Source organism: Pavona decussata, unplaced genomic scaffold, assembly GCF_977016875.1.
Source record: "Pavona decussata unplaced genomic scaffold, jaPavDecu1.1 SCAFFOLD_67, whole genome shotgun sequence".
Lineage (NCBI taxonomy): Eukaryota > Metazoa > Cnidaria > Anthozoa > Scleractinia > Agariciidae > Pavona > Pavona decussata.
The window spans coordinates 3,506,621-3,531,216 of record NW_028145486.1 but is presented as its reverse complement, the minus strand read 5'-3'; the positions used below and the strand labels follow the sequence as shown (position 1 = coordinate 3,531,216).

General features: G+C 35.6%; 1 protein-coding gene across 6 annotated transcripts in view; it reads right to left on the bottom strand.

Moving 5' to 3' along the window:
- LOC146478141 (uncharacterized) overlaps window positions 1-7,561 on the bottom strand; it is a 29,417-nt gene extending 21,856 nt beyond the window's left edge. For all 6 annotated transcript variants that reach the window (XM_085112819.1, XM_085112820.1, XM_085112821.1 and 3 more), the window contains exons 1-5: window positions 7,262-7,561; window positions 5,416-5,466; window positions 4,235-4,402; window positions 3,234-3,326; window positions 2,579-2,653 (exon numbers count right to left, since the gene is read on the bottom strand). In XM_085112819.1, coding sequence (XP_084968945.1) covers window positions 2,579-2,653; window positions 3,234-3,326; window positions 4,235-4,402; window positions 5,416-5,466; window positions 7,262-7,516 — 642 coding nt within the window. In that variant the 5' untranslated portion in view covers window positions 7,517-7,561. The remainder of the gene's footprint in view (window positions 1-2,578; window positions 2,654-3,233; window positions 3,327-4,234; window positions 4,403-5,415; window positions 5,467-7,261) is intronic.
- Between the last annotated feature and the right edge of the window lie 17,035 nt (window positions 7,562-24,596).

Sequence of the window (24,596 nt, the reverse complement as noted above, 5' to 3'; positions counted from 1 at the left end):
CAGAAACGACGGGTGGATTTTGCAAAACTCAAGCGTGCGAAGTGGGAACCGACGGAATATTCTCACATTCGCTCCGCTCATTTTGAGAAGGACTGTTTCACAAGACAGGTCCGCACTGGGGGGTGATTTACCTGGCCAAGTAAAACCATCCTGGCCACATTTAATAAAAGATGAGATGGGATTCACTGTCTGGCCAACAATTCATGCCGTTGGAGCCCCAGTCGATGTGCCTCAGTCTGACCGAAGCAATAGGAAGGTGAGAAAATCTTCGATTCTTTGTATATTTTCCAATGTTGTGAAACCAATTTCTTCCCTTCATTCGATTCTTTCGTCCTACTTTCGTTTCTATAGGTCTTAAGACACTTATGGTGTTTAGAAAAAGATGTATTGCTGATGGGCTATATAATAAAAAAAAACGTTTTTAAGCTTCAAAACATCAGAGGAAATGTCGCTGCGGGCGAATTTTTCGAAAGCGCTTAAAGACTTCATAACTTTGAAAAATTATTTTGGCTTCAATTCGCCTGGCAGAGTAAAAAGAAAGCATCCAGCAATTAACTAAATTGTTCTAGTCTTCAGATCAAACAGTGTTAGCGAAGTACAATCGGAATTATGACAGAAATCGCCGAGCGCGTTGTTTGTGTCCGCGCCTCGCTAAGGCAAAATTAATTCAGAAAAAACATAATTATCACACGCGAAAATTCATATCTCTGCGAATTCGTGTTCAAATGGTTTCATTTTGGTCTCTTTCGAAAGCTTAAGACATGCACTGGATAGGAAAAGGAGCATCCCTGACGCGATGTGTAAAAGAAAACTGCTTTTAACCTTGTAAACACGAGAGGAAATGTCACAACGGGCGAATTTTTCGAAAGCGCTTAGGGACTTCATAACTTTGAAGTATTATTTTGACTTCAATTCCTTTCGCCGAGTAAAAAGAAATCACCCGGTAAATAACTTAACTGTTGTAGTACACAGATCAAACAGTCTTAGCGAAGTAGAATCGAAATTGTAAAAGAAATCGCACAGCGCGCTTTTTGTGTCCGTCTCTCGCGAACGCAAAATTAATTCACAACAAACAGAACTATCACACTCGAAAATTCATATCTGCGAATTCGTGTCCAAATCGTTTCATTTTGGTCTCTTTCGAAAGCTTAACAATTGCAGTATTTAGAAAAGGATGTATTGCTGATGTGCAGTATTAAGAAAAAACGTTTGTAAGCTCCAAAACATCCGATGAAATGTCGCTGCGGGCGAATTTTCGACAAGCGCTGAAGCTTAATACTTCATAACTTCGAAAAATTATTTTGACTTCCATTCGTTTCGCACAGTAAAATTAAGGCATCCAGCAATTAACTGAAATGTTCTAGTATACAGATCAAACAGTGTTAGCGAAGTAGAATGGAAATTGTAAAAGAAATCGCCAAGCGCGCTGTTTGTGTCCGCACCTCGCGAACGCAAAATTTATTCACAACAAACAGAACTATCACACTCGAAAATTCATATATCTGTGAATTCCTGTCCAAATGGTTTCATTTTGGTCTCTTTCGAAAGCTTAAAACTTGTAGTGTTTAGAAAAAGAAGTATTGCTGATGAAACAAAATAAAGAGTTTCGTATCTGGCTGTTCATTCCGGGTCGGCACGCGGCTCATCCGTATTGAAACAGGTCTTCTTCGAGGTCGCTGTTATCAAATGAGTTTGCGCTTGCTGAAGCTTCTTGTCGATAAGCGTCCATTTCGATTTCGAAGATGTAATTCATTTCGGAGTCATCCGAATCTTCTAAATCCTCCTCGATCTCCTCAGAATCTTCAGAATCGGGCTCCTTGGACTCTTCTGATAACCGTAAAGAAGAAGACGAACACGTTCTGATACGGACTATGTGGAGTAAGTCCCAAAGAAATAAACCGAAAAAGAGACGTAATCGATATCGCGTTGTCCCTGGCGTGACGTCATAACCAGCGCTCGTCCCAGGCTTCCTAAAACGCGGTAGTGCAACAACAGAGTCCCAACTTCAAGAGCGCATAGAAAGTCGGGGATTCAACCAATTCAAAAAAATTTTTCGCTGGAACAGTTTAGAAAGAAAGTAGATTTATTTCGCCGATTAAAAAGATCTGCTGTTAGGTGCACTTTAACGAAGAAGGCTTGGCAATCATCAGATCTTAGAGAACTGAACTTTTCAGCCGAGTTACCTTTCACAATACAACACAGATTTTTGTATACTTATGATTAGATTTTGTACTTATCTGAGATATGGATCAGGTGGTAGCTAAGAGCGGGAGGTCAGGAAATTTGGAATGTTGTTATGATCTTGTGATGTAAATACCCTGATGCTATAATTTCAATTACTTGTAATATTGTAGTATGTAAATTAGTTACTGATTTTATGATGAAAATAATGGCATTTTTGTTTTGTTTTTTTATCCTTTTCTTATTGGTATGGCCCCATAAGCTTTCTAGGTATAACGTCTACTGTGGATAAATAAAGTTTATTGATTGATTGATTGATTGATCTATCATCAAACTCTCTTTCTGATCAAAAGGATTCTACACTAAATAAAATCCTATGAAATTACACAGCACTGACCTCATTCTTCTCTTCCACACTGTCAGCATCAAGTTCATAATCACTGTCAAAATAGATGTAAAACCTAACGCCATCCTGAAATTAGACCACATGGAAATGGATTCAACACCAGCTGCACAGTAATGCCAACAATTAACTGCGTTACAATAAATGTCAGTAAATATAATTTTAATATAATTCTATAATTCCTTTTTGTAATGTCGGGCATTTGCATGGAATCTTGAAGATTTCTCTGTAAATCTTTCCGAAAAGGAAGCATTAACTCAAAAAAACATTCAAAATAATTGAGAAACAATAATATTGGAATGTTTTAATTTTTGAAATACTTAATGCCATATAATGTACTGTAATTCATAGCTTTATATACTGTCAATAAACTAGTCTAGGGAAATTTCTATGTGAACTCTGAAATCTTGCTGGCCATGTTCAAAACTGACATGTACATTTCAAAACTCCACTCAAATTTCATAAAAATATGTGTCATGTGTAATGAAGCATGACTGTAAATGCAATCCTCTTCACTTTCCTGTGGTCTTCTTTTTGTTCCAATCTGGTGTACACTCACTGCACAGTTCTCTGGTTAAAACTTAATATTGTATTAAATTTTACTTATAAAGGAAACTTTCACATGCACATCCTCCTTCCTTGGACTCACCTCGCTGTCAAAACCTCTGAGGTCACTGAATGCAAACTTTTTGTTTCTGTTCCCTTTCTGAATGATGCAGAGAACCTTTTCTTGAAAGTCAAACTAAAAGAGATATATAAGAAATAAATTTTTCAAAGTAAGGGTCACCAAAGGGTAAAGTTGCTCTTGTCAGCGTTCTAACTCGTTTGATGTGTGGTGCAAGATAAACATTGACAGTTGGCCACAAAATTTTAAGCCTTGTTTGCTGGAAATTCCTTTTGCCGCCATGTGTCTAATGTCTTCCCCGAGGATAATTTGCATCAATTACAGAGAAAACAGCAAGAAAAATTAAGCATGTTGAAATCTGAGCTGAAAGGATAAAAACCATGATTCTGTAACTCTAAGGAAACATGCGTAATTATCTAAAAGTTATTTTATAAAGGAAAGAGAGAATGTTTTTTTTATTTTTAATTAATCCATGTTTTGTGGAATAAATAGATTCTGAACCAATTCATCTTACAGAAATTTCATCTTACAGAAATTTCAAATGAAATACATGTAGCATTTAAAATAGAAGCATTTGTCTGTGGCATGTGTTTTCCAATAGTTTCTTGTTATTCCAAAGTTCTACTCATCTTTCTGCCACTCTAAGGAAGCAAAGAAAATGTCTTGATTCTCTATTATGTGTTGCTAATTTGCATGAACAGGTTTTTATCAGAATTATCATGCTAGATGTCATCAAGTTGGTGCTGTCCATTTAGTTTCATTTGATGTTTAAAGTAATAAATTTTACTTTGTTACTGTTTGAATCAATTTTAAAGATGACTTATGTGAGATGTACATGTTCAAAATTGAAGGGGTGCATGGAATAAGGCCCTAGTAGTGACTTTTGATGTAAGCTCAAATTCTCCTTTTATTTCACAAGCAAAAAAAACAAAATTTGGAAGGAGATTCTAGCAGTTTATCAGAAGTCACTTAGGGCTTTTTTCCAGGCACCCTTTCGATTAAAAATTAAAAATCACCGATCACACCTGTAAAATTCTCCTTGAAAGACTTGTCCTGTCCCTTCCATACTTGTACACTCCAAAGTTGAAGATCTTTTCCTCTGCATTTCCATCATCATTGGTTGGCTCAGCAGATGTCATTATTCCAAGATTCTTTGCCTGCTCCATAGCATCTTCAACAGACAATTTACCTTCCTGTTGATAAAGTGTGGAAAAGCCAATACTGTAAATCCTCTGCTAAGCCTACCCTCTCAAATAAGCCTGCTCTGTTTAGAGGAAGAAAGTCATTAAGCCCCTTCTCCCTCCCCTCCCTTCACCCCTGCTTCCCAATTTTCCTTCATAACCAAATTAACAAAATAACACATGGTATTATTAATAGTAATTAATCATGAATGTAACACTTCATGTGTACCAACTAAAGTACAGTTCGTTTACTTGCTGGAAGCTTGGAACACTGATCACCCGTAGGCTAGTAATGTTCTTGATCTTTGGAAACGTGACCAATGCCCTGCCCTCAAAACATTAGACATTATCATCCAACACTACTTTTAATTTACTATAACTCTGGTCTGTTTCCTACTTTTTTTGTTACTGAACTGCAGTTTGCAAAATTAATTGAGCCTTCCCTCTCTATCAACCTCCCTCCCTCCACTTGTCTTGCCACCCTTTATTAAGTCCTCCCTCAAACTTGCTTGAAAACTTGTGTTGCAGAAAATATTCACATGTATTCACCCCATGGAAGGTGGCTGGAAATTGCAAAAGAGAGAAAATATCCATACCCCCACCACGTAGGGAATTTTACATTGGACCCCCCTCCACCTCCCAGGATTTTCCATTTTTGAAGTATCTTTTTTAACCCCCACCCCCTTAGAAATTCCTCAAATACAGACCACTTCACTTACAAAGGCTTTTTAGAGAAGGGAAACATGTTTTTAATGCAATAAGGGTTCTTTAAAACAGTTAAACAAAGTAACGTCTTCAGAGAAATATCTACAAAGTTGTTAAGTTACAATTTTGAACAACTATGTCTGACAAACTAAGTAATCTAACCATTCACCCCTCATCCCCTCTGGAATTTCCTGGGCCAATAAGCCCCAACCCCCCACCCCTCTGGAATCTCCAATCCCTCTGTAGTGGGGGTATGGATGTTTTCTGGAACCACACAATGCATATTAAAATAATATTAAGGTAAATGTTCTTATTCCCACCTTCACCATTTTCATGATTCGTATCCTTTCAGCATCACCTTCTTTAGCCTCCTACAAAAAATTTAAATATTACAAACAACAACATTAACTTATATACAAGATAGCTTATATCCAAAGTTAAAAGAGAGGCCCAATCATAGACTAGATGGAGAGAAAGAGATCATATTAATTACCTGATGTACCAGTTGTTTAACTAATGTTTACAAATTATGTGCAAAAAAAAAAGTTAAGGACCAACAGCCCAAACAAAGAAGGAAAAAGAAGTACATTGTACAATCTGCCAGGGAAAATTAGACTTTTTAATGGTAAACACTATCTTGGATGGGAAGGCAAGAAAATTGAGCATGAAATTACCAGTTGATACATTTTCTTAATATAATCAATTGTTTTGGGAGGAACAAGTTTGACTGTAAGGTCTGAGAAATCATGGCCTTTGATTAGAACCAAAAATTATTCTTGTATGCTGAAAGGTAAGAAATTTTTTCACTGTTGAGTAAAGTTTCCAGCTTGTAGTTTGAAACCATACTGAGTTATTTCGTAAAATAAAAATTTAGCATTTTTGAAAAGAAAATTGCAGATTATAAATGTATGGAAAATTTAAAAAAGCAAGTGGTTTTGTTTTGAAAAAAAAAAAAAAAAAAAGCAAGTGCGTTTTGCAAAAATTTGCATGGTAACTTATTAAGGCCTACAATAATATTTATAAATTGATAACTTGTTTTACCCACGGCCCACTGCAGCATATGTAATGTGCCAAAATTTTAAATTTTATCAGACAGTTCTATAAAGTTTCAACCTATATACAGTGATGAAGTCTAAAAAACAATTGGTAACCATTGCCTGCTAAATAATTAACTACAAGTAAGATAAAGTTAAACCTTCAACTGTTCATTACTGTACATCAATTTACATCAATTCAAAATGAGAACTGATACCATACGAAAACTACTATTAAAATAATGTAGCAAATGAAAATAACTTATACAAATTACTCTTCAGTAAACGTCATGCTGTTAATTAAATAAATGGCTGGCAACTTATCTTGAAAGAACTAGTTGAAAATTCTCCACGAAAAGAATTCAAATTACTAACTTTTTAGTTAAAATTATGTTAAGTTTCAAAATAAAAGAGAAAAAAAGTATTATGAAACCTTATCTTAACTGACACCTTTCTTTTTGCCATAGGTTTAAACAAAACACTGAGTTATGTTTAGACAAACTTAAATGTACAGCTGTTAGTAAACCCTCATTGCAAATTAAATACTATATTTCAAAATGAGAACTGAAGCAATATATCACTACGAAAACTACTATTCAAATAATGTAGCAAATGAAAAATAACTTATAGAAATTACTCTTCAGTAAACGTTATGCTGTTAATGAAATAAATGGCTGGCAACTACAGTGAAGTTGTTTTATATCAAAAGAACCAATTGAAAATTCTCCACGAAAAGAATTCAAATTACTAACTTTTTAGTTAAAATTATGTTGATAATTAAAATAAAAAGGTCAAAAACTATTTATGAAACCTTATCTTAACTACTAACACCTTTCTTTTTGTCTTAGGTCTAAACAAAGCACTGAGTCAGATAAGGACAAACTTAAATGTACAGCTGTTAGTCTTAAAATTAAAACTCGTTGCAAATTATAACGGATAGAGTTTGCGTTAATCAATCAGATTCCGAATGTGATATTACTTTTTCACATTTTTCCCGATGGAAAACATTTTGAACATACGCCAATACAAATTTTGTAAGCGTGAAGAAAGGTACTAACCTTCGATTAAACTGACTTCGACTTATAACACGTTAACACCTCTCCCATGAACAATGCAAGTTAAATCAACTTACTTCGAAAGCTTCCTCCGCCATACCATCTTGATTCATCGGCCCGGTGATTACTGTTCCTTTTCTTTGTGACCCCTTGCTCAATGCATGTAGAAAACTCCTCTTCTTTGAAGTCCGGGGACTGGCAATAACATGTTGCTGCAAAGCGCCACCAGTGCTCAAACCTGTCAAAGATGGCTGCACGTCCGTAAGTTCCGAATAATCTGCGCTCGTTTGGGCATTATGCCGCGGTGCTTGATCTTGCCATTTATGAGACATGTTCGACAGGTTTTCTCGCTGACAAATATCCAACAAAATTTCCTCAAATTTAATCTTTAATGAGAAAATCAAAGCGCTCTGTGAGTGACCAAAGAATGAACTATTTCAAATTATGTCTACAGTTATTTGTTTATTAAACACGCAGAAAAGAAAATAAACTTCACTCGCACTGGAAGGCAACGCAAAGGTCGAAGTGTACGTTCATTCTTTTCGTGGTTTTGCGTGATTGCCAATGGACAAAATATCATGACACAAAAGAGAGTGTTTCCAGGATTTAAAAGGGCTTTAAATGAAAGAAGCTGAGTTTATAAAGTGGAAAGACACTGCAGCTCCCGTGGCAATTGAATAACAAGCAGAAACCGTCCAGTTTTCCTTCCAAGAACCGCCGAAAATATTTTCTTTCTGAGTGCCGCGTCGCCGGATGAAACTTGATACACTTGAACGATTTTGGTCGCCTAGCACGTGACCAATTTCTTCACGGTGTTTTCAGCGTGGCAATTCCTTTCTGCATCCAAACGACGGCTTCTTTCAACGTTTTGTAACATCGGAAGGGGCTTTCAGTTTGCTAAAGCCTGGGTGCTAAAGTTGCTATTTTGGCTTTATCCAACGTAAAAATAAAAATGCGTTTAGCGTTGTGGTACTCGGTTGTTGTTGGTATGAATATGCAAATTTTCGGCGTTTTCGATGTTCCAATGAATCGATCTTATCGCTAACACTCGACTCCGAAGGAAAGATTTTTTTTTTCAGATTCTACGTTTAGCGTGTCAATTTGGCGTGCCCGTGCGTTCGCCTTTTTCCCTGTTTTCCCGTGAGGATCACATTTTTGGTTTTATCCAAGTGAACGTAAATAAAGAAATTAATTCGTCAAGCGTTGATTGTCACTGTGCATTAGCAAACTTTCAGTTCTGGTGAATAGATCTTATCGCTCACACTGGACCCCGAATGAAATTTATTTTCGAAGCTTTAGTTTTAGTTTCCTACTTTACCCTAAGCCTTTCACCCACGGAATGGTCTTGAATCTTTAAAGTTAATTGAACGTTTTCTTTTTTATATTGCGGCCAGAGAGATGAAATGTTTTGCTCGGCTGTATGTAAATTCAGTGTTTACGGCCTGATCTTATCGATTACGTTTGACACCGAATGGGGATTTATCGAAAAGAGCCAAAAGAGCGTCTGAGGTTAATTGAAGTCGAATTTTTGGGAAATATCCGTCCTAAAAGGAAAGTTGCCCCTTAGTTTCGTTCAATGGAAGGAGTTAGCAGACAACACACATACTAGCTGTTTTCTTTTAAGAATACGATATTCGTTGTGTTAATTTTACGTCCTTGTTTTTTGTCCCGTAATGGCGGCTTATGATGAATACATGCAGACTCGCAGACTCGGCCAACACGTAGCGCACGCGCACTAGATCACTGCAATTTGGCGTATACGAAGAAATCCTATTTTTGTGGTTTCAGCTTCTGAAGCTGAAACCTACATTGTCGTTGTGTTGTGTAAGCAAGCAAGCAAGCAAGCAAGCAAGCAAGCAAGCAAGCAAGCAAGCAAGCAAGCAAGCAAGCAAGCAAGCAAGCAAGCAAGCAAGCAAGCAAGTAAGTAAGTCCATTTTCCGTAAAGGTTCGGAATGCCGACGGTTCACCATGACAGGTTACGAGATCTGAGTCGGCTTTATTCGTACGGAAGATTCAAAATGGCTGCCAGGTCTCTCATGGCGGTTTGTGGTTCTTGGAAGGAAAACACAGGTTTTCAATACTGTAAATCAAAAGAACAACTTGTAAGGAACACTCGACTGCTTAAAAAGTCAGTGAGTTCATAGCGAAAAAATTCCTGTTCGAGATTGTGTGAAGTCGAAAACATGTGCGATCGCAAAGTGAGTCCATTTTCCGTCAAGGTTCGGAATGCCGAAAGCTCACCACGACAGGTTACGAGATCTCAGTCGGCTTTATTTGTACGGAAGATCCTTGTATTCAATTCAAAATGGCTGCCGAATCTCTCACGCGTGGATTTTCAAGGTGGCAGTTTGTGGTTCTCGGAAGGAAAACACAGGTTTTCAATACTGTAAATCACCAGAACAACTTCTAAGGAACACTCGGCTGCTTAAAAAGAGGAAATCAGTGAGTTCATAGCTAAGAAATTCCTGTTCGAGAGTGTATCAAGGCGAAACATGTGCGATCGCAAAACAAGATCTGCAAATCATCACATGAGCTGTAGACGTTCTCGCGAGTGTGTGCTCCTGGAAATCCACTTTACAAAATACTACAGGTTTAAAATTAATGTGAATTTTACCGTGCTTTATGTTAAACTGATCGATTTGCCATATTTCAAATAGCTTTGGCAAAATTTTCGAGAAACGTTTTCAGTTTAATACAGTCGAGAAATTGTGCTTTACAATAGTGACCCGCAATTCGCTTGGATCGCTTCACGAAGCTTCACTCGAGGCGAAAATTGTATGGATTTCGTTTTTAGGCATGAACACAGGTCTGTCTGAATAAATTTTTCAATTAAAAAAGCTTATTGTTTGTTTATCTGTGTGTCTTGATTCACGCAATTTCTTGTGACCATGCGATCTTATGTAAACAGCGATGTAAACCATGAGAGATCCCAACCATATCTATTTCTGTCCCCTGTGTAAAAAGTGTAAACAAACAATCAAATTACGCTGCACATTTTGGCACTGATTAGAACTGTTCATTAACTGCTCTGAATTTTATATAACATTGCTTTTATACTGCAACTAGACTGCAATATTCTACAAAATTAAGGCAGTAGCCACATGCAGTCATAGACTGCCTTTTATCATTTATTGATCTTTGAAGAGGTTCCCTTTCATTTTCTTACAATAACCTTTTTTAGGGTCACTCGAACACAGACAACAACTTTTCATTATGGTAGCTGAAACCACATGCACTCCTTCGAGTGCCTATTTTATAACTTGGTGCTCCGCCCAAGTAAAAATCGCCAACAACAAATAAGGCCACCAGTGCTAAAGGTAAAAGCTCGGGTGTCAGTAAAACGCGGGGTCGGGGTCGGGGTCATTTTTTTCTTTATTTTTTCTTTTTTTTCTTTTCTTTTTTCTTTTCAACATCACAGGTCATTTGTGGGTCAAATAAGGATTAAAGCCAATATAAAAAAGTTAAGTCTCTAAAGCTTGCTAGCTTAGGATAGGTCATCGGTGACAACACTCGATGCAGTTCCGTAAATTGACTACCTTTTATTCTCCTAAGAAACGAAATGAGGCAAAAAATACAAGGTTCGAGACAATATATTTCCTTGAACTAACAAATTCTTGAACTAGAATGTGCATGAACTTACTATAAACACCCCCGCCGCCTTCCATGCTCGTTTGTTACAGTCAATCCATGTCACGCGTGACTATTATTTCCGAGAAAGAAATAAACATGCGTTCGAATTCCTTTGTAAAGCTTGGCATTTGAATGGAATGTAGGACATTTCTCTGGAAATCTTTAAGAAAAAGACGCATTAACTGACAAAAAGATTCAAAATACTTGAGAGACAATTGTTACCGCACCACATTTCGTGGAAAAAAACGAAAAAACCTATAACTTTGCTCAGATTCAACGAAAAATCTCCATTCTTACACTAAAATGATTGTCAAATTATTCTCTACAGAATGGATTAGAGAATTCTGATGCGTCATGAAAAAAATTTTCACGTTTTTTTTTTTTTCACTAATTGAGTTGACGACCCCGGCCTTTCTGAAAAAACATGTAACTTTGCTCAGATTTAACGAAAAATCTCCATTCTTGCACTTAGTAGCAATAAAAGGAGCATACTAGCTCATTTTCAAAAGCCCTAACTCTTACACTAAATTCAGCATAAAACCAAAAAATCACACCAGAAAAACTGAAAAATTAAAAAATAAAAAATAAATACCTAAGAGTAGTGACACTTTTTTCAAAAAATACCAAAATATGGGACACTTTTTCAAAAAAAAGTGTTTAAAAAAGTGCCACTACTCATTCTTAAAAATTTACCCACATTTCCCAATAAAAAATCCTAAGGTTATGAAAAATTTCAAAAGACTTCAAAAAAAATTTTTTTTATAAAAATTTTTCAAAAAATTTTTTTTTTTATAAATTATATGAAATGGACAGACTGAAAGTTCCAGAATTAAAAGCTGAAGCAAAAAGGCTTGGACTGAGAAGATTCAGTCGCTTGAGAAAAGCAGAATTAATTGATGTTATCAATCAAGGTCAGGAAAGAGAACGAGAAAGATCTCGAAACCTCACACCCATTTTCGATGAACCAGTTCCAGAAATAAATTCACAAATTCTCCAACCAACAAGAGCAGTGCAAAAAAATCCAGAAAAAAGACAAAGAAGAAAAGAGGCAAATGAAGAAGAAAAAAATCGCCAAGAAATCAGAGAACTCGAGGAAATGCTTGGATTGAGGAGGTCAACGAGAAGTCATCCTCCAAAAATCAAAATATCAACACCAGAAGAAATCGAAAAAGACGAAAAAATCACAAAATTGAAAGAAATCAATAGAATAAGAGCAAAAATAACAGAAACAGGTCCAGCATTGAGTGGTTTTGCAAGGCAATTTCGAATTGAAACAGAAGGTAATTTTGACGAAAGTGAATTTTTGCAATTTGTCAAACCAGATGTTTTGCGATTGATGAGAGAAAATCGACAAACAAGGGTGAGACTCATTCTCAATTGCGAGATGACAAGAATTGATTTGACCAACGGAAATGTTTTAACTGCGTATCCATATTTTCATTCCCAAACAATTGAAAATCTTGAAGGGACGAATGAATCAGAAATCTTTGACTCCATGATTGAAACAATCGAAGAAAGATTTCAAAATTTCACTAATCAAGGCTCAAACTGGGTTCTTAAAAGAGTTATTTCACTTGACGTTCAAATTACACAATTCATTCCCCTCAGAGGGAGATCATATATCCCATTGCCAAAAGTTCTCGCAAACAAAAAAGCAATTATCAACATGAAAAATGATGATAATGAATGTTTCAAATGGTGTGTAACAAGAGCTCTTTTTCCTGTCAATAAGAATCCTGAAAGAATTGACAAAAATCTCAGAGAAAATTCAAAAAGAATCAATTGGAATGGTCTCAAATTTCCAATTGATTTGAAACAAATAGCACATTTTGAAAATTTGAACCAAAACATTTCAATAAATGTCTTTGGATTTGACGGAATTGTTTATACTCTCAGGCTTTTCAAAGGTGAAGAATACTCCCCAAGGGGGAGTCGGAGCGCAGCTCCAGAAAGGCAACACCAAATCAATCTTCTTTTGATTGCTGAGGTCTCCGAAGGAGACGGCACTTCGTGCCTTGATGTAAAAAAGCATCATTGTCTCATCAAAGACATGAGCCGTCATTGTCAAAACAACTCACAAAACACCATGGATCAGTTCACATTTGTTTCAGATGCTTGAACGCTTTTCAAACAAGAGAAAAACTCGGAATTCACAAAGAAATTTGCAAAAGCAATGAATTCATCGAAATGCCAGAAGAGGGAACTTTTGTCGAATTCGAGAATCACATTTGCTCACAAAAAATGCCATTTGTCATCTTCGCTGACTTTGAGTCTCTTGTTGAACCAATCAGAGGATGTCAACCAAATCCAAAAAACTGTTTCACAAACCAGTTCCAAAAACACAAACCATGCGGGTTTTGTTATCACATAAAATGCTCTTTTGATGAAAAGCTTTCAAAAACTGTGACATATCGAATGAAAAAAAATGAGGAAGAAGATATTTCTCAAATCTTTGTTGAAATGATTGAAGATGATATCACAAGGATTCAAAATATTCAACCAAAACCCTTGATTATGTCACAAAATGATTGGAAAGATTTTAACGAATCAACAAAATGTTGGATCTGCCAAGAAGAATTCGAAGAAGATTCCCCTTCGGGGAATCCGAGCAAAGCTCGAAATGAAAAAAAAGTAAGAGATCACTGTCATTTCACTGGTAAATTCCATGGAGCAGCTCACAACTCATGCAATCTCAGATACAGAAAGCAATGGTTCACTCCAGTGATTTTTCACAATCTTCAAAACTATGATGCTCATCTTTTCATCAAAAATCTTGGAAAAACTGAAGGAGACATCAGATGCATTCCAAACAATGAAGAAAAATACATTTCATTCACAAAAAAGATAGTTGTTGGAAGCTGGATTGACAAAGACGGAAAAGAACATTTGATCCAACACGACATCAGATTCGTTGACAGTTTCAAATTCATGGCATCTTCTCTTGATGCATTGGTCAAGAATCTGGAAAGAGACAAAAAGATTCAAACAAAAAAAAGTCTTTGAAAGAAAAAATCAAGGAAAGACAAAAAACCCTGAAAGAATCTCCACTTTCTGAAGAAGAAAAAGAAGAACTCGGAGAAAAACTTAACCTTCTTTCAAAAAAGGGAATTTATCCTTATGACTACATGGACAACTTCAACAAATTTCAAGAAACAAATCTTCCCCCAAAAGAAAAATTTTATTCAAAACTCAACGATGAACACATCACACAACAAGACTTCGAGCATGCGCAAAAAGTTTGGAAAACTTTCAACTGCAAAAACATGGGAGATTATCACGATCTCTATCTCAAAACAGATGTTCTTCTTCTTGCTGATGTTTTTGAGGAATTCAGAAACGTTTGCCTTGAAAACTATGAACTCGATCCAGCATGGTATTTCACATCTCCTGGCCTTGCATGGGATGCAGCTTTGAAAAAAACCAAAGTCAAGCTAGCACTCCTCACTGACATTGACATGCTTCAAATGATTGAAAAAGGAACAAGAGGTGGTGTTTCAGTGATTTCAAACAGACTTGGAAAAGCAAACAACACATACATGAAGCGAAGCGTCGACTCATCCGGAGTCTTGGGAAAAGATTTCAACCCAGAAAAACCTTCAACATTTATCCCTTATCTTGACGCAAACAACCTTTATGGCTGGGCAATGTGTGAGCCTTTGCCTGTTGGAGGATTTGAATCGGTTGATGAAAAAGAATTTGAAAATTGGCAAAATTTCCCCTGCATTCTTGAAGTTGACTTAGATTATCCCAAAGAACTTCATGACCTCCACAATGATCTTCCACTTGCTCCTGAGAGAATCATTGTCAACAAAGTCGAAAAACTAATTCCAACTCTCAACAATAAACAAAAATATGTGATTCATCACAGAAATCTCAAGCAATATCTCCAAATGGGTCTCAAACTGAAAAAGATTCACAGAATCATCAAATTCAAAGAAGAACCTTGGTTGAAATCTTATATTGAACTCAACACAAAACTCAGAGCAAATGGAAAAAATGATTTCGAAAAAGATTTTTTCAAACTCATGAACAATTCTGTTTTCGGAAAAACCATGGAAAACATCAGGAAAAGGGTGGACATCAAATTGGTTAACAACAGATTTTCAGCATTGCGATTCGCTGCAAAACCAAACTTTGAAAGTTGCACAATCTTTGATGAAAATCTGATTGCAATTCACATGAAAAGAGTGAAACTTCTTTTCAACAAACCAGTTTATTGTGGAATGTCGATTCTTGACGTCTCAAAAACTCTTGTTTTTGACTTTCATTATGATTACATCAAACCAAAGTTCAAAGAAAAAGCAAAACTCCTTTTCACAGACACTGATTCTCTTTGTTATGAAATTGAAACAGAGGACTTTTTCAAGGATATTTCTCAGGATGTTTTTGAAAAGTTTGACACATCAAATTTTCCAAAGATTCACCCATCAGGAATCAAAACTGGAATCAACAAAAAAGTCATTGGAATGATGAAAGACGAAGCTGGAGGAAAAATCATTGAAGAGTTTGTTGGACTCAGGGCAAAACTTTATTCTGTGAAAATGCATGAAGGAAAGGAAGAAAAAAAGTGCAAAGGAATCAAAAAATCAGTCATCAAAAAAACAATCACTCACCAAGATTACAAAGATTGTCTCATTTCGGGAAAAAAACAAATGAGATCAATGAATATCATCAGGTCACACAAACACGAAATTTTCACAGAAAGTCAACAAGATTGCTCTTTCTGCAAATGCTGACAAGAGAGTAATCAGAGAGGATGGAATTCACTCGTTTGCACATGGGCATTATAAAATAACAAAATGAATCCAGAAAACATTCCATTCAATGCTTTAATTGTTGGTCCAACAAATTCAGGAAAACCAACTTTTCTTGTGAATCTTCTCAAAACAAAATTCAACCAAAAATTTGATTTCATTTTTCTCCTTTGTCCAACCTTTGTCAACAACAAAACCTGGGATAATTTTGCTGAAAATGACAAAGATTTTTTCACTATCATCCCAGAACACCATCACATCAATCAATGGCTAAAAATAATCTCATTTGCCTTTGAAGGAACAAACACATTGATCATTCTCGATGATTGTGCTTCATCAAAAGATGTGAAAAAAAGGACGAATGAACTTGTTAAACTTGCTTTTTCTGCAAGACATTCGGGAATCAGCGTTTGGGTTCTCACTCAACAAATGTCAAGCATAGCAAAACCTTTCAGAGAAAACATTGCTTCTTTGATTCTTTTTTTCACCCCATCAGCAAAAGACATGAAAACAGTCTTCGAAGAATTCGCAGGAGATTTGACAAAAGATGAAAAGGAAAAATACATGAAAGAGTTGAAAGAAGTCAAGTTTTCTCATCTTGATTTCTCTCTCAGACATCCTTTTGAAATTTCTTTGAACTGAAAAAATTTTCCATTTGATTTAAAATGGAAATCCAAGAACAAGAATCAATAAACGAAGTCATGTCACTTCTTGAAACTGAACCCCAACCCATTGAAACAGATCACAGAGAAAATCTTGCCATTTTGGCAGCAAGTGGTCAATGCAAGGAAATGATTGGAGTTGAACTAACTCAAGATCAAATAAAAAGACTTTCAAAGAAAGATGTTGAAAAATATTTCAAAAGATACGAAGCTTCTTTCTCTTCAAAAACTTGCGGTGCAATTGTTGAAACATTTTTGCAAGCAAGTGCAAAAGCACTTTGTTTTTTTCTTCCTCTTGATGAAAAAAAGTTTTTGAGTGGATTGAAAAATGATTTCATTGTGAAAAGAGAACTCAATTTGATTGCTGGAAGTCTTTATCTGAAATACTGAAAATACATGGCTGCTGCGAGTGCAAGTCTTTTGGCAGCAAACAGTTTGAAACTTGAAGAAGCGAACGAAGTGAGCTCGCGAAGCGAAGAACCTGTTAAAGAACCTTTGAAAGAACCTGTGAAAGAAATTGAAAAAGAACTTGAAAAGAACCTGTGAAAGAACTTGAAAAGAATCTAAGGAGGAACTTGAAAAAAAATTCAAAAAAAATTTTTTTTGTATTTTTAAATAAAATGGAAACTCTTCAATCATTATCAGCCAGAGTTCTTGCAAAAAATGATTTCAACGAAAATTTTTTTCATAAAAAGCTCATGTGTCACTGGGAAATCAGAAATGCAAAAAAACAAGAAATTTTCGATCAATTCAGTGTTTATGAAAATTTATGTCTTGAAATTGAAAAAATCCTTGATAACACTTATGAAATTTCCGTAAAATATTATAGCTTTATTATTTCAGCAACAAATGGACAATATAATGATTTGTTTTATGAAATTGAAGAAATTTTAGAACCAAATTATGAAAAGAATTATCAAGATCCTGATGAAATAAGAGAATTTTTAAATGAGTCAATTGAAATTCTTGATTGGATAATAGAAAACGAAAAATCAATTCAAAGAAAAGTTCAAGAAAAAGAATTAAAGGAAAAAAAATTGAAGAATTAATTTTGAAATTTGAGGAAGTTCACGATGATTATCAAGATTTTGATGAAGATGAAGATAGATACGACAAAAATATTGCAGCAAAAGAATCGATTGAAATTGAAGAAATTGAAATAATCAAAGATTCATTGGGTGATTATATTGGAAAAGATTATTTGGATGGAATTGAAACGATAAAAGAATTTTTGGAAAAAAAATTGTTTTTTATTTGAGTTTTCCAAAAAACTGATTTCATTTGGAAACCAAATGAAATTAATCTTCAAGATCAAAAAATGACTCTATCTCTTCATTCGTCAAATCATTAATCAAAAATTCATTTACTTTGACTTGCTTTGCATAAAGGTTGAGAAGCACACCGTTCTTTGAAAATGATGAAAAACATGCCAGAACACAACCACGCATCTTGATTTCTCTGTTTTCATTGAAACATTTGCTTTGATCCATTCTTTTGTTGAACTCATCAAAAAATGGAGTATTTTTGTTCATCGAAATGCCGATGCCACCAAAACAATTGATATTTTCTTTTCCTGCCAAATGATGGATCCGATCAAAAATCTCGTAATCGACAGGTTTTAGAATAAGTTGCAGCCTTTGACCATATTTTGTGATGACAAAATCACCCTTGAGTTTTAAGTCAAGATTTTTGCCATCGTATTGAATTTTTTCGAAATTGTTGCCTTTGAAACTTGATGGAATCAATTTGAATTTTTCATATTCAAGAATCATATTTTAAATAAAAAAATAAAATAAATAAAAAAAAATTAATTTTTCATTATAATTTGCATTGATTTCAACAAAAGAAAAAGAGAAAAGGAATAACCAAGAAACTTGTGAAAGAAAGGAGTTTTTTTCTCATTTTTAACAAGTTCTTTAACATCCTTCAAGATATCCTTTTTCAACTTCATCTCGTTTTTGAGTCTTTCATTGAAGACTTGCATGAGTCTTGTTTTTGTTTCACCAGTTTGGTTTCGAAAGAAATGAAATGTTGACTCATGATTTTCTTGAAGATTGTCTTTTTCATGATATTGCCAATGTCTTTGTTTGTTTTCTTCTGATTCACTTTTGTAATATTCCAAAAGAACTTAAAGTTCTTCTTTGTTTAATTTTTCCATTTTAAATGAAATGACAAGAAATTGAAAAATCATTTAAAATGGATACTCAAGAAGTTAAAGAACCTCAAACAAGTTCTGAAAAAATCAAAGAACCTCAAACAAGTTCTGAAAAAGAAGAACCTGAACAAATCACAACAACAACAAAACAAACAGTTCCAAAAAATCCAGGAAGAATTGCAGCTGGAAAAAAACTTGCTGAACACAACAAAAAGGCAAGAGAAGCAAAAAAGAAATCGAGCTCAAACACTCAAACCGTAACAAGCAAAAAAGAAAACCCTCCATCAAGTCAAGACGAGCAAAGAGAACAAAGCAGTTCATTTTCACTCACTCAAGTGCTTTCTGTTGCTAGCATTGCTGTTTCACTTGCTGGATTATATTACAAGAGGGAAGAATTGAAACATCTTTTCAAAAATAAAAGCAAAATTGAGCGAAGTGAAAAAGCACAAAAACAATTGATTGATCATATGGTAGAGGTTGAGAGGAAAAATATTGAAACAAAAAAATCTCCAAAATTAAAACAAATGGATTAATTTGTTTTCTGAAATAAAATGTCAGACAATAAACTCGTGAAAACAATGACTGATGCTGCAACAATCACTGGATTGGCTGCAGGATTTGGATGGCTTGCAAAGAAAGTAATCTAAGAACCCATGACTTCTGATCCTTCCTCAAATCTCATGAATTATGTGAAATTCACTGTCATCATTGCTGCATCTTTGGCAACAAAAGATTATCTTGAAAAACAAAAAATCTTGCCAAGTTAAAATGGCAAGCATCGCAATCATGATTGGAGGAGCAATAATCAATGCAACCGCCTTTGTTGGTGGAAATTATCTCGCAAAATTTATCTCTGGAGATTCAGAATCAGCCTCACTCGAGGAAAAAAAGAGACACAACTTGGCAGTTGAAAAATATCAAAAAGAACTCGAAAAATACGAAGAAAATCGAGCAAAATTGAATGATTGGATTCAAACAAATGACAGAAAGAAAGATGAAGCAAAACAAAATTTCGCAAACACTGACTTCGCTTTAAAACTTTATAACAAGGTTCATCAGCAAAAAATTGAGCATCTCAAAGAACCCCAATTTTCAGACTTTTACCAACCAAGCGAATCTCAAAAACAGGGAGAGTTGATCTTTGTTGGAACATCAGCTTTGGCTATTGGATTTGCAGCAAGTCATTTCCTTTAAAAATGTCAAACAAAAAACTCTCAAAAATTTATTATTCCCCAAAAGGATATTGGAAAGGTCTCCAAGCAGCGAAAAAACTTTCTCAAGAATCCGGTGTTCCTGAAGATGAAGCAAAACTTTGGTTGATGAAACAAGCAATCTGGCAAATTTTTCTGCCTGTTCCAAAAAACATCCAAAGACCAACATTTGATGTTGAATTTCCCAATGCAGTTCATCAAGCTGATCTTCTCTTTCTTCCTTTTGACAAACTTCCAAGAGGGAGAAAAATATTCAAATATGCTCTCACAGTTGTTGATGTTGCAAGCAGATTCAAAGCTGCTGAACCTCTCACTTCAAAAGATTCTTCAGAAGTTTCAAAGGCTTTTCAGAAAATTTACAAAGGACCTTTAAAATGGCCAAAAATTTTTCAAGTTGATCCCGGAAGAGAATTCATGGGTGAAGTCACAAGAGAAATGTTGAAACATGAAACGAGAATCAGAAGAGGAAATCCAAATGTTCACCGTGATCAAGGAATTGTTGAGAGATTCAATCGAACTTTGGGTGAAAGACTTTTCAGTTTTCAATATTCCCAAGAAATGAATTTAAAATCAGGTGAAAGATCCACGGAATGGGTGAAAAGACTTCCTGAAGTTGTGAAAGCATTGAATAATGAACTCGATTGACAGGAAAGAAACCAATTGATGCAATCAAAGAAAAGGTTGTTGATTCAAAGAAACCAAATTATTCCAGACCTGTTGGAAAAAATGAAAAGAGACTCGATTCTTCAGTGAATGTGAGGTTTCTTTTTGCTCCTGGTGAACTTGAAGGAGGTCAAAGAAGAGCAACTGATCCGAATTGGTCTCTGAAAGTTTTTTCAAGTGACAGGGCAATTGTGAATGAGAAAGAACCGGTTCTTTATTATTTGAAAGATGGTCCAAAAAGAGGATTCGTCAGAGAAGAGTTGATGATTGTTCCTCCTGGAACTGAATTGCCACCTGTTTAAAATTTCTTTTGAAAAATTCAAAAGAAATTAAATTAATATGCCACACTCTCAATCTCTTTGTTCAAAATGCTGAATTGTGCATCAGCCAAGATGAAGATGTGACATTTGACATTTCCTGAACCACTTGCTGTTCTTTTGATTGACAAATAAACACCATCTTTTGTGTTAACCAATCTCATTCCACTTCCATGAAGATCATTGTCTTTCATGCTCCTGAGATCGATGAACAATGCAAACTTGTCACCAGCAAAGAATTCAGTTGCGTTCATTGAAGAATTTTCCTTTCCAAATCTTCTGAAAACTTCATCAAACATGTCTCTTGTTTTCATACCTTGACTGAAAATCTTGTTTGGAACTCCGTTGACGTCAACTTTCACCTCTGTGATGTCAGGATTGAATGTTTTTTCCGAGTCTCTTGTTCCTGCAGTGTAAGGTTCAAAGAAAAGGAGAAGGATTCCCTTCAGTGATCTTCTTGGAACATTGATTGATTCGTTGATGATTGAGTCTGTTCCCTTTGCAAATGTGATTGTTTTGTGATGAGTGACATGTTCAAACATGAAACGATCTCCGTTGAGAAGATTTGAATTGACTTCATCTGAAAGCTTTTTGCTTTGAATAACCTCATATTCAAGCTGAATGTTTGTCAATTCATATACAAGTTTTGTTGGGTCAGCTCCCTTCACGACACCGCTTGCAGGAGCAAGGGTCAATTCAAAGACCAGTTCATCAGAGAGGGCTCTTGGATAAAAGACCCCGTGATCTTTCAAAATTTCGTGATCAAGTCTGATTCTGTATTTGTTTTTGAAGATTTCATTGAGCTTGTTTTCCTTTGCGACTGAAGAAGTTGGTTTGTCTCCAGCATTGGATCTGATCTTTGATAGAGCCTCAGATTGAATTCCCTCACTCAACATGTTTTCTCTCTCATGTTTTGTCAAAAAGAGATCTTCCCAGAGCTTGAAAAGATCCCAACCGTCTGTGTCAACAAGAATTTCTCCAGCAAACTTGATTTTCAATCTGGAAACCAACGCTCTTGAAACATTGTTCACCAGAAAATTATTTGCATGACCACTGACACCCAAATCAAAAATCAACGCAAGTGAACCCGGAACCAAGACTGTTCCCTCATGAAGCTTTGGAACTGGAATTCTTACTGTTTCACCTGGGGAAGCTTTGTTTGGATTGAATGTGACTCTGTGAACAGTTCTTTCTGCCTTCAAAGCATTTGAGGTTTTTTTCTCAAAATTCGGATTGATTTTTTCACTGACTTCCATTTTAATATATTATTTTTAAAATGGCAGAATACATTCCTTTAAAAGACATTGATCCTGATGAAGAAGATAACAATGACGATGATGAAGATGATGATGATGATGATGAAGATTCTGATCAAGAAATAAACAATCCCAGTGAAAGTACTCCAAAGACAACTCAAAACAGAGATTATGGAAAAGAAGGAGCAAGACCAAAAACTGCAGAAACATCTTTCATTGAGGGTGAAACTCAAGGTCGACAAACTTGGGGAAACTCGCAATCCATGACAAAAGATGCATGGGATGATCTCAGTATATTATACCCAAATGCAGAAGATGATAAACTTGAAGCTTCGTATTTCAAAGATAGGATAGAAGTCAGGATTAAAAAAAAAGGAAAACAATTTTATCCATTGATTACCAAAGTGCAAACAACAGGAAATGAAAGATTAAACCCAAATTTACCAAAAGAAATATTAACTGCTTTGGGAACTGATGCTGAATCTTTGATCGCTAAAGATAATTCTGAAATAAGAGAAAACCGGCAGAGACTGAGAGAAGCAGAAAAACAATTGAAACAAGCAGAAAAGAATGCTAAAGAACTCCAAAAAAATGTTCAAGAAGTTAGAGATTTGAGGAGCAAAATCGAACGAACACAAGCAAAAATTGATGCAATTGAACAAGAACATGGTTCGAGTCTTGAAAATCAAACAGAATTGCAAAGACTGAAGCAGTTGAAAAATAATTTTCAAAACGATCTTGAAAATGTAAAAAAAGAAAATGTGGATTTGCAGAAACAAGTGAAAGCGAAAGAAAAAGAACAAGCAAAGGTTGACAAACTCAAATCTGATCTTGCAAAAAAGCAAAAAGAAAGAAACACTCTTGAAGAAAGGCTCAACACAACAAAAACCATCGATGAACTGAATGAAAGAGAGGCTGAACTAAAAAAACAAATTGAAAATGACAAATTGATCCTCGAAGATGAAAACACATCTTCCCAGCTCAGAGCAGAAGTTGAGGCAAGAGTTGCAGAAAATGAACAAGAGCTTGCCAGGCTTGGAACACAAATTGAGGAAATAGAAAGAAAAATGCCTCTTAGAGAGAAAATAAAAAACATTTTCAAAAGATATGGATTCACAGTTGTTGCTGTTTTACTTGCTGTTGGTTCAACAATCGGTGTGATTGTGAATGCGCTCTCAAAAGGACTCAAATCTGTTGCCAAAGGAGTTGGAAATGCTTTGAAAGATCTTGGAAAAAAGCTTGGTCAACTTCTTCCTGGATTGATTGGTTCAATCGTCAGTTTCATCTTCAAAACTGCAGGACAAGTTGTTGGATTCCTTGGCAAAAACGCTTGGTTGTTGATTCTTGCTGTTGCAGTTTTCATGGTTGAAAAGATTAAAAAAAAAGCGAGCAGAGCGAGCGCGCGATAGCGAGTTAAAAATTGAGTTAAATCCATTGGATTGAACTTAGCGAAAAATCCGATAAATGGCAAATGCTCCGAGTGATGCTGCAATGATGACTTCAGATTTCAAAGTTTCGTGATGATTTGATTCTTCTTTTTCTTGGCTTTCACTCGCTTCCTGAAGGTTTTTTGTAACTGGTTGTGAATCCAAAGACGGTGGTTTTGTTTCTTGGCTTTCATTTGGATTTGAAGGATGTGAATTAGGTCTGTTGTTTTTTGAATGTCCACCATCCATATTCGTGACTCCAACTTTTTTCAAATCAACATTGACATCAGAGTTGACTCCGAGTTTCATGTTTCCAGTTGCTTTTTTCAGATTGTTGTTGTATCCAACTGTGCTTTGAGTGTTCAGAACAAGATTTGAAGGCATCAACCATGTTCCTGGTGAGATGGCAAGATCAAGCCTGACTTTTGCCTCATCAATCGCAAGCTGAAATCTTTGGACGCTTTTTGACAAGTCAGGCAGCCTGATTGCAGCTTCCATCTTGATGAGAAATTCTCTTTGAACTTCCTTTGCACCTCCAAATTCACCCAGGATTGATGATCTTAGGCTGACTTGTGCTCCAAGAATGCAATAAACAAATGCTTCAATTGATCGATTGAGTCTTGCCATTCCTGCTTGAGAAAGCCCATTGAGAGGTCCGTTTGACATAAAAAATTCAAACTGTTTGTCAGCTCCTTGATCGTTTCTGATGAAATCAATTCTGCTTCCTTTCACGTCAGTTCCGCCTTCATCGGAGAATCTTTGACTTGATGGGTTTTCAAGGGTTGCTGGAGGATAAGTCCAATGCTTTTGTGCAAAGTCTCCTTCTCCTGGATAAAAGATGTTCACGAAACCGAGTCCAAAATTTTGACCGAAAGTGAATCTGAAGTCTGTGTTTGGTGAAATTTGAAATTCTGCACAGATTCTCTTGTATGAAGGAATGACGAATTTGTTTTCAGTTTGACTGAATGTTGAATCACCTGGGAGAGCAGATTTGCTTTTAATTCCTCCCATTTCGAAGAGAATCCTTCTTGTTGTGAAATAAATGTGAAAAAGAAGAAAGGATTTGATTTGAGGTGGGAGTGAATTGACGAGATGTCTTGAAATGCCTGATGCTGTTGTTGCGCACCAAAAGGCAAAGTTGAGTTGTTGAGGCCAATAATCCATGCTTGGTTGATTCAGCCATTTTCTTGATTCTTTTCCTGTTTTGTGGGTGATTTTTGTTTTCGTAAATATTTCTCGGAATTTTGTTGTGAAGCTTTCATTTGGTTTGACAAAAATTTTGATTGGTTGATTGAGGATTTCCCCAAAAGATTCGGGGATTTTGTCTGAAAATGGAA